The sequence below is a fragment of the Medicago truncatula genome, chromosome 5 (genome assembly GCF_003473485.1).
Source record: "Medicago truncatula cultivar Jemalong A17 chromosome 5, MtrunA17r5.0-ANR, whole genome shotgun sequence".
Lineage (NCBI taxonomy): Eukaryota > Viridiplantae > Streptophyta > Magnoliopsida > Fabales > Fabaceae > Medicago > Medicago truncatula.
Window position 1 is genome coordinate 28863513 of NC_053046.1, and position 11897 is coordinate 28875409.

General features: G+C 38.9%; 1 protein-coding gene across 1 annotated transcript; it reads right to left on the minus strand.

The window, feature by feature from the left end:
• Positions 1-5668: 5668 nt before the first annotated feature.
• Positions 5669-6264, minus strand: LOC112422134 (uncharacterized). The gene is made up of 2 exons (XM_024784902.1): positions 6190-6264; positions 5669-6022 (listed from the first exon to the last, which is right to left on the minus strand). The coding sequence occupies exons 1-2, from the start codon at positions 6262-6264 to the stop codon at positions 5669-5671; spliced, it is 429 nt and encodes a 142-aa protein (XP_024640670.1).
• Positions 6265-11897: the final 5633 nt, after the last annotated feature.

An 11897-nucleotide genomic window follows, 5' to 3' on the forward strand; every position in this document is an offset into this window, starting at 1 on the left:
TGGGATACAAATTCTTCCTCGGAATCTCAACACACCTTGATCATCGATTTTAAAATCACTGTCTTCAGTCTGATCTCTAGCAATCAACAAGTCCACAAACTTTACATCAACTTTCTGTGCTTCCTTGATACTTTTCAGAAATTCACTATCAATCTTCAGCATACCCAGTTCACACTCTGAGGTGACCATTCGCAAACCAAACTCATATCTCTAAACTGTTCAAGCAATTCGAACTCTCTGACCATCATGGCGGACATATGCAATGTCTTCCTACTCAAGGCATCTGCAACAACATTAGCTTTACCTGGATGATAATTCAAACCAAAGTCATAATCCTTCAACAATTCGAGCCATCTTCGCTGTCTCATATTCAATTCCTTCTGATCGAACAAATACTTCAAACTCTTGTGATCACTAAACACCTCAAACCTCGAACCATACAAATAATGTCTCCAGATCTTCAATACAAAGACTACAGCCGCCAACTCGAGATCATGCGTAGGATAATTCTTCTCATGAACTCTCAACTGTCTTGAAGCATAAGCTACCACTTTACCTTCTTGCATAAGTACACCTCCTAAACCCAACTTGGACGCATCACAATAAACCACAAAAGGTTCATCTGACTTCGGCAAAATTAACACTGGAGCAGTCGTCAAACGCTTCTTCAATTCACCGAAACTTTTCTCACAATGGACGTCCCACACAAAAGTTTTACCTTTACAAGTCAATTGCGTTAGCGGAAGAGCTAACTTAGAGAATCCTTCAATAAACCTTCTATAGTAACCAGCTAAACCCAAGAAACTTCTAATCTCAGTAACTGACTTAGGAGTCTCCCACTGTGATACCGCTTCAACTTTAGACGGATCCACTGCAATTCCATCACCAGAAATAACATGGCCTAGAAAACTCACTTCTTTCAACCAGAATTCACACTTAGACAATTTAGCATAAAGTTTCTTCTCTTTCAACACTTGTAAGACAATCTTCAGATGCTCAGCATGTTCTTCTTCAGTCTTGGAGTAAATTAAAATATCGTCGATAAACACAACCACAAACCGATCCAAAAATGCATGGAAGATGCGATTCATATACTCCATAAACACTCCAGGTGCATTGGTCACACCGAAAGGCATAACTTTATATTCATAGTGACCATAACGCGTTCTGAAAGCCGTCTTCTGCATATCCTCATCCTTTACTTTAATCTGGTGATAACCTGACCTCAAATCAATCTTGCTGAAAACTCGTGCACCCACTAGCTGATCCATCAAATCATCAATTCTCGGAAGTGGATACCTATTCTTGATAGTTACCTTGTTCAACTGCCGATAATCAATACACAACCGCATACTACCATCTTTCTTCTTTACTAACAAAACCGGCGCTCCCCAAGGTGAAACACTTGGTCTAACAAACTTCTTCTCAAGCAAGTCTTCTAACTGTTTCTTCAACTCAGATAACTCAGAAGCAGACATACGATAAGGTGCCATCGACACCGGCTTCGTTCCAGGAACAAGATCAATAGAAAACTCAACTTCTCTCTCTGGAGGCACATCAGGAATCTCATCTGGAAAAACTTCAGGAAATTCACACACCACCGGTAACCTGTCAATCACTGCTTGATTCTCAATAGATAAAGTAGCCATCAACGAAAACATCAAGATACCGTCGCGTTCCAGTTGCTTCAGCTGCTTAGTAGATAAAAACTCTGCGCCACTTTCCTCTTCGACGGAAGAGAAATGCACTGACTTGCTAAAACAATTAATAAGAACGTGGTTGTACTCTAACCAGTTCATACCCAAAATCACATCCATACCACTCAAAGGTAGACAAACTAAATCCATTTCAAAATCACGACCAAACATAGACAAAGGACATTTCAAACATACGAGAGAAGTAGTCACCGAACCCTTAGCTGGAGTTTCGACAACCATCTCTCCATTCATATCAGACAAACCAAGACCCAAAGCAGAAACACAATCGAAAGCAATAAAACAATGCGTAGCACCAGTATCAATAATAGCAACTAAAGGAGTATTATTAATATAGCAAGTACCTCTGATCAAACGATCCTCATTCTCTGTCTGAGTCCCAGTCAAAGCAAAGACCCTACCAGTAGTCGGCGCCCTCTTAGGCTGAGTACACTGTGAACTAATGTGACCCTCTCCGTTGCAATTAAAGCAAACAATGTCTGTACGATTGCAATCAGCTACAACATGATCTTTCTTGCCACACCGGACACACTTCTTGATTTCCTCAGGGCAGACGTTGCTTTTGTGGCCTTTCTCACCACAATTGAAACACACAATCTCTGCAGCATCCTTCTTCTTAGACCGCCTAACATCGACCATCTTCTGTTTCCCTTTGTCAGCAGGGGCACTGTACGGCTTAGGACGACTCTGCTGTCCCTTACCCTTCCTCTCATTCACTACCTTGTAGTGAGCCTTCGTGTCCTCTTCATAGATCCTGCAGCTATTAACCAAATCCTGAAAAACTCTCAACTGTTGGTATCCAATCGCCCTCTTAATGTCGGGCCTCAAACCGTTCTCGAACTTGATGCATCTTGAGAACTCAGCATTCTCTGCAGTATAGTGCGGATAGAACTTAGACAGCTCCACGAACTTGGCAGCATACTCTGTCACGGACATATTTCCTTGCTTCAGCTCAAGGAATTCGATCTCTTTCTTCCCGCGAACATCTTCCGGAAAGTATCTTCTCAGGAACTCTCTCCTGAAAACAGCCCAAGTCACCACAGCTCCTTCCTGCTCGAGGGTAGGCAGAATAGCAACCCACCAGTCATCAGCTTCATCGGCCAGCTGATGAGTACCAAACCGCACCTTCTGATCTTCAGTGCACTGCATAACTCGGAAAATCCTCTCAATCTCCTTAAGCCACGTCTGGGCTCCATCAGGGTCATAACGTCCTTTGAAAGTCGGAGGGTTCTTCTTCATGAACGTCTCCAACATCCTAGCTTCAGCATTTGCACCAGCATTCACGTTAGGTTGTTGTCCCACAGCTTGGGCAACAGCTTGTAGAGCAGCAGCTAACGCAGCATCATTCCTTCCAGCCATTTCTGAGATTCTACAAAAGTAGCAACAACAACATAAGATAGTAATATAAATATTACTAAGACTCGACACGACTCTCTAATTGACCGGACGGACCAACCAGGCTCTGATACCAATTGTAACACCCCGTTTTCCCAATATACAAATTTCTTAAACAATTATCAGAGTAAAAACCATAAACGGGATATCACATAGAAACGTAATCCAAAAACAGTTAAATGATAATTTAACCTTCACAATATCTTTAACATAGCAGCGGAAAATCATAATTATAATTCGTAAAACGATTTTGGCACGCAGGCCCAATAAGTATCTCAAAAGAGTTTATCAAAACATAAGCAGTTCACGTAAAAGAATGAAGCATGTTATATCATAAAACCCCATCCCGTTACGTATCAGAGCGACCTAGACGACACAGTGAAGGCAAGGCCAACTCACGAAGCAACTGCACACTAAGCACGATCACCTGCAAGTTACCCATACGAAGGGCAACATTTTCAAGCAGAAGGGGTGAGATTTCATAATAAAATAACATTAATCAATGTAATTGCGAATCATAAATTAACATCAATCATTCCATTATTAACTTTGCATAAATGCTAAACAGTTATCACGTAATCATATAACCAATCATTATAAACAACATAACATAATCAAATAACACTTATCACATAATCACATATCCATTCATTATCAACAAGGCATCTTAATCATGACAATGTGACAATGCTCCTAGACTCCTTATATGCATGTGGTACCAATCGTCATCATAAGTATTAATATACTTTAATCGTGCGGAGGACAAAGCTCCTATAAAACGTGCGGAGGACAAAGCTCCTAATTTTCGTGGTGAGGACTAAGCTCAATGATATGCTATGCATGGACTCTTAACAACAAAACACGTAATCAACGTAATCAACATGCATCCAATAATTTGGAGCTAAACTCTATCATATACTTATGCACTTAGTTAAACAACGGAAGCAGCATAAACAAGTCACATATCAAGATGATATTATTATATCAATAGCACATAAATTGCATTATTATCAAACCTTCATATCTTGCATGAATATACAATACATTAACTCATATTCAATTAATATCAATATAACCTAAACAACTCTACAGGCTGCATTAAACGTCATCACTAGATCTCATTACCAGTTAGGGGTTCACTCTAGATCAACAAGTGCGACACAGATCGCACAGACACTCAGGAAACTACAATCTGGTTGTACTCGCGAGGCGAGAGTCCTTACTCGCCATGGCGAGCACCACTCAACTCCCAACTAAGCTTGTTCTGGGTTTCCTCTGATCCTACATTCATTCCTAATCAATACTAGGCATGTTCAGGTACTCAAAGGCATCCAAGGTCCAACTAGAAAGGTCGAAACACGAAATATGACATACACTCTGCCTAAGCTCGCGAGGCGAGGAAGGTTGCTCGCCATGGCGAGTTGAACCAAACAACTCGCGAGGCGAAGGAAAGGGGCTCGCGTGGCGAGCGATGAAGTTCATCACTCGCGAGGCGAGGATCATCACTCGCCGTGGCGAGCGATGAACAGAAGCACGGGCAGACTAGGGTTTTTCTCAAAAATCCATCACACAACATGGTTCAAAGCCTAATTTTGATTCCAGAATTCATCCTAAACATATTCTAAGGTTATAGGACGGTTCTTACATCAATCTAAACAAGTTTTACCGTTTGATCATCAATTTTTAGGGATTTGACCTAATTCCAAAACTTCTCTAAATCAATCCTAACTTGGTCAACTAATCATCAGAATTACAGCAATTAACATTATTGAATTATTAGTCTCACCCTTACCTTGAATGAAGAAAATCGCAGCACTCTACCTTGTTTCCTCTAGACTTGGCTTTTCTTCCTTCTCCAAAAGTTTTCACGTACAATGAGTTTCTAAAATATTAGGTCTTCTCCTATTTATACCTCTTTCTAATAACTTATCTTATCTCACTTTCTCCCCCAAAACTATCTAAAATATCAAAACAGCCCTCAACTAAATATTTTTCAAATCTTTATTTTATTTAACAATAAAATAAATCTCATATCATAATCAAATCCTTCAATACTCATAACTTAACACGTCATCGATCAAATCATCAAAATCACCACAATTTATCAAAACATATCAAAATCATACATATATTACATAAATATAATATAATCACCTAAACTCGATTAAATAACGATTAAACGAAAGTGGGCGTTACAACCTCCAACCCCCCACCCTAACTCAAACATCTCTGACACCGTAGCTAGTTTATTGTCCGCAAGAGCGTAAAGACGACCAAAAGTTCTTGCTAGAGGACAATCATCCAGCCACGGGGCCAACCAAAACAAAGTATCCCGACCATCACCCACCCTCCGAGTAATGTTATCAACCAACCACCTAGAATCGACAATACCCACACCCGGCCTGATTTGGTTTAGGTTGCGCCACCAAACCGATTATACTCCCTCCCTAAACCGAACCCTGCCCCCCTCCTCACCATACTTTGCTCAGATAACAACATTCCACAAACTCTCCCTCTCCTCCAGCAACCTCCACACCCACTTACCTAAAAGAAAAATATTAAATTCCTTCAACCTCTTTACCCCCAGACCGATCACCCAAAGACAAATTTTTACACTTCCATCCAGACAGCCGTTTATGGATCCTATCAACCAACGGATACCAAAACTGAAGCTTCCGCGGATCACCACCAATAGGTAGCCCCAGATAAACAAACGGAAGGCTCCCATGCTTACACCTCAAAACCGAAGATGCTTCATGAAGCCAAGATTCATTCACATTAACACCAAAAAGCATACTTTTGTTAAAATTGACTTTCAGTCCCGAGATGGATTCAAATAAAACTAACACCGCCTTCAAAGCTCGGACATTAGACCAACTCTTGACCCTAACCAACAAGGTATCGTCGGCAAACTAAAGATGAGAAACAAACACAACAGACTGTGTCCCAATGCTATACAGAGTAAAAATATGATTGGCCATCATAGCATTCATCATAACATTAAGACCCTCAGATGCCAACAGAAATAGGAAAGGGGAGAGAGGGTCCTCTTAACGCAAGCCTCTTTCAAAAAAAAAACTTGCCTGTCGAACACCCATTTACCAACACTGAAGTTGTTGTTGTCGTTACGCACTCCATAATCCAGGAACACCATAATATCGGAAAATTCATTTTAGACATCACTTCATCAAGGTAAACCCCAATCCACTGAGTCATATGCCTTCTCAAAATCAACTTTTAAAAGAAGATCTTTATTAGACTTTTTAGCATCATCAACAATCTCATTTGCTATCAATATGCCATCCAAAACTTGCCTACACTTAATGAATGCCGTCTGAGTTGTGGATACAACATTACCGACCACATTTCTCAACCTGTTAGCCAGCACTTTGGAAAGGATTTTATAAACACTGCTCACTAGAGAAATTGGACGGAAATCAGTCACACGTTGCGGATTATCAACCTTTGGAGTTAATGCTATAAAAGTTGAGTTGAGACCTTTAGTAAGCTTACCGTGATGGTAAAACTCCGCAAACAAAAAACATCAAATCAATCTTCAACAAATCCCAAAAATCTTTAAAAAAATCTCAAATTAATACCATCAGGTCTCGGACATTTGAAGCTATCACAATCCTAGATTGTTGCCTTTATTTCTTCCATAAAAAAGGGTTTAATTAGGTCCGCCCCTTCCACCGCAGATAACGTTGTGAACATCAACCCACCAATGTATGGTCGCTGATTAGATGTCCTCTTAAAATGATCTCTAAAATGTTGGTAAACTGTATGACGCACCTCAGATACTCCTTCAATTAAAACCTCATCAACAAATAAAGAAACTAGCGCATTAGAGCGCCTATGAGAAGACATGATATCGTGAAAAAAAAAATTGTGTTTGCATCACCTTCTGTCAACCAGGTGACTCGTGACTTCTGCCATATAATACTAGCTTGTAATTTTGAGAAAGCCAAGATATCTGCAGGTAAACAATGTAACTCGATCTCCTCTTCACTCCCCAAACCGCGGCTCTCCCCAATCACATCTAACTCCGCCAAACTATAACTACTAATATAACTTCTAACCACTAATATTTGTCAGTAGAAAAATACACTAACCACCATAAGCAATCATAAACCATCTTATTATTACTATGGCTTATATTGGCCTCTCGTCACAATGCCAACCAATGGTATGTATAGATGATATCCTAGCTGAAAGGTTATCCATAACTGCCCAAAAATTCATATCCAATAATCATAGAGGGTTTTCCAAATGTATAAGCATAATTGACTGCAACATGGTAACTTCAAAGGCAATAAATTAACTAGGAAAAAAAAATGCTTTTGAGGTAATGTTGCATTTAAGATTGATTTTGAAAAGAAAAAAAAAAGTATTTGATGCTTTGGATTGGATAGATTCTTGCTTAATGTGCTTATCGGTTTTGGCTTGGATTCAATAACATATTTTGCAATTGGATTCACAACATCCTACTCTATCAACATTTATATGTGTAATATACGATTGTGAAAATAATTAGAAGTTGGTTAAGTAAAGATATTAATACTAAGAAAGTTGTACTCTACCTTGACACAGAAATTGTTTACCATCTTATGGAGGTGGTTTAGGACTGAGATCAACAAGATTAATGAATGTAAGCATCTATGTTCCATCTTTGCTGGATGATGATGCTCAACCTGAATGATGAATGGAAAATGCTTTGTAGAATCATATTTATATGGATTGTGTGTGTCTGGATTTAAAGGATGTGCTAAATTTTATGACCATACAATACTTCCTCTAAAATAATATTTATTTAAGAAGAAAAAGGAGGAGGATTGCAAAGCTAAACTCGGCCTATTACCTATTTTCACCCTTAATGGACGCAGATTGCACTTAAGTGTCATAATATCACATAACATAAGTCAATCCAATTGTGACACATGACAATGTAATTTTTTAAAACATAAAGGGTTGTGAAAGAGATAGAAAACACTTGAATTGACATGTGTCACAATTGGATTGACCAGTGTCATATAACATTTCTGTTAATGTCACTAAAGTGCAATTCAATGGACGCTACTTTAATGATGTGTGCTCTTTTTGTATAACATCGGTCTTGACCTACGCGAGAGTTGATACTACAGTTTTAATAATGTCTATATTCCTAATTTTTCAAAAATAATTTTATTAGAAGGGAAAGAAAAACATAATTTATGGCCTCTATCCTTTTTCAACCATGGTCTATATTTCTTGACATGCATAATTTGAAACGTGAATGTTTTTCCAACCATGGTCTATATTTCTTTAAAAAAGTCTCTAAAGAATCATTTTTAAATTATTTATATCAAAATAGAATTTTAGAATTTGTGCTTCAGATTATTCTGATATTTTTTGTAAATCAAATTAAATTTTTATTTAAATTTTTGAAAGATTTTTTTGGTAATTTTACTGGGTTTGCGGGGAATATTTATATAGGGAATACGTTAGGAGCAGTGAGTAGATTCTTCTGTGATTGTGGTTGGTTGATCAATATATCTTAGTATGATTATGGTTGTTTTGCTCAAGCTGAAAAAAAGTTCTATCCAATCGGAGAATCTCAAAGGTTTTATTGGAAAAAATTCGACTACGACGAGCGACAGGGCTGGGCTTTGGAGTGTGCAAACAACTCAATGGAGTTGGGTCTCCTCAAGGTATGAGCTTCAAAAAAAAAATTATAGCCCACTAGTACTAGCCCTCAAAAAATTCCCCATATATACGGTAGTGATTATAACCTTTGGGTGTACCGCATACGACACCTTTTTTTTTTTTTGAACAAGCCAAAATGCAATATAATATATCACCAAGAGTGTTTCATCTTGCACAAGGTGTGCAAAAGAGAAACACCCCAAAAATTGTACAATACAGTCACGAATATCTCATACTAGAGCTACTAAAAATTCCAAGGAAAACAGACATAAATTACAGCATTAGACCCATACAAGATAAAGGAGACCTCCACCAGTCATGATAGCTGAACACGAAAGTAATGAGATTCGCCTTCAACCACGGGAAAGATGTCACTTTTACCTTGTCTGTTAATATAGTTGGAGTCAATGCCTTGTTATTAAAAACTCTGTTATTCTTGTCCTTCCAAATGATCCAGACACACACAAGCCATATCACCTTGAGAAACTGATAAGTAGATTGCGGTACCCGAAAAAGTGACTAAACTGATGAAAATGTTCGACAAGCCCTTCAGGAGCCACGAAATTGATGCCTAACCAATGGAGAAGATGATACCAGACGCTGCCAAAGGTTGTGCAACCAAGAAACAAGTGACCTGCATTCTCCTCACTACCGCACCCTCCAACACAACTGATATCGTAATGTTGAAGGACACGACGGCGCAAGAGATTATCTTTTGTCGGAAGACGGTTACGGAGAAGACGCCAAGCAAAAATTGAAACCTTTAATGAGACTTTCTTATGTCGAACGTCATTGAACAATCCCCTTGCAATAGGTTCATCACCTGTTGTTAGAAATTTATATGTTCCCTTAACAGAGTACCATTAACGGGATCAAGAAGCCACCTCCACCTATCTGACAAATGATCCTGCAAAAAAATATCATGTAACAAGACAGAACATTCCCTAACACAATCCTCCTCCCAGGCAAATAGGCGCCTCCTCCACACCCAGGCACCCCCGCCATCCTCCCAACCTCACCTCGACATATCCTCTACAGTTGCCCATTTGTCAATGGTTAAATAAACAAGGCGAGGAAATCTTACCCGTAAAGGCACACCTCCCACCCAGTTATCCGTCCAAAAGAAAGTGGTACCTCCCCCGCCAACCACCGACATACATTTACTTCAAACCAACTTCTATCCCCACACCCTACACCACCACGAATGTGTGACTGCATCCGCCACCATAAAGAACTGTCACACCCCCTCTCCTTCAGGCTCCCACCTTCCTCCTCGTACTAAGTCTTCAAGACTCGATACCACAACCCTTCCTTATCAACCAACATCCTCCAACTCCACTTCCCTAGTAATGCTAAATTAAATTCATACAACCTCCGCACACCTAGCCCTCCTTCCTCCTTAGGGACACAAATTGAATCCCAAATCACCCATGCAATTTTCCTAAAATCCTCACCCCCCCCCCCCCCCCCCAAAAATAAATATATATATATATATATATATCTTTTTAATAAAGCAGTAAGGGAAGAAATTATACATGTGGGAGCCTTGAAAACGGAAAGAAAGTAAATCGGAAGAGAAGACAAGACATATTTCAACAATATCAGACGACCACCAAAAGATAGAAACTTATTTTTCCACACCGATAATCGAGACACAATGTGATCAAGCACAGGTAGCCCAAAACTACATCGGCGCATATCCCCACCAATAGGTAATCCAAAATATATGAAAGGAATTTTACCCGTCTGACAATTCATAACTGACGCTGCTTCAGTCAACCAAGAGTTTGACACATTGAAACCCGTTAGCATACTCTTGTGAAAATTAACCTTCAATCCGGATGCCGCCTCAAAAAGAATTAAAACTGCCCGCGTTGACCTCACATTCGACCAACTCTTCTCCCCTATAATCAATGTATCATCTGCAAATTGTAAGTGAGTTAACTGCACCTCATTGTGATGACCCACATGGTAACCAGTAAACAAATGAGCATCCAACAAAGACTTCATCATCACATTAAACCCCTCAGCCTCTATCAGAAGCATAAATGGAGATATAGGGTCTCCTTGTCGGAGCTCCCTTTCTAAAGGAAACTCCTCTGTAGGGCTGCCATTCACCAACACGGATGCCACCGCAGTTCCTACACACTCAGTAATCCATTTCCTCCAAAGAGTCGGGAAATTCATTTTAACCATGACCGTATCAAGATATTTAAAATCCACTGAATCATAAGCTTTTTCGAAATCAACCTTGAACATCAACATTTGCTTATTACAACGGCGAGCCTCATCGATAGTCTCATTGGCTATAAGAATACCGTCTAAAATTTGTTTCCCTTTAACAAAAGTTGACTGCGTATCAGAGATAACACTTGTATTAATCTTTTAAAAAATTTAAATAGAACATTGTTCTTTTTTTTTTTTAAAAAAAAAAAACATTTTTATTTTATTACGGGCCTCTTTTCACTTATAGAACCGAGCCTCTAAATTCGTAGGAACGGCCCTGACGAGTGATTTGATACGTTTTTACCATTGGAATCTAATTTTCGATATATGAGGGGGGTTTTCAGAAATGTAGAGGGCGGATAGATGAATTCCACCAGTCCAAAGTCTAACAGTCCAAGAGTACTTACAAAGAGATGGCCCAACAAATGCAGCCCAAACGGATGAATGTATAGACTTCCAAACATCAACAAAAAGAAAGTTGCTTTTCCCACATAAGAAGTTGCTTAAAAACACATGGAAATGATCAAAAAACTCCAACAATAGTTAACTATCTCTCGCTTCAAAAGATTCTGCACGATATGAAATAGTTTTTTTTGTGTAATAGACTAGTGGTTAGACTCACTTGACGAAATAATTTTACATAAGAAATAAATATAATTAGGCAAAATTAGACAATGATCGCATTTTAATGACTTTTACTTATTTTGTTTTCTCCAATTTCTAACATAGAGAACTCACCTTTTAATTTTTTTTGAAATGTAGTATGACTGACTTACCCTTAAAAAACTGGAAATTTGAGTTTTCCAGATATTTTCCCTTGAAACCCACATCGTTTTTTTGTAAGTTTTCATAACATGTTTTGTAGTTTTTCCATAACAT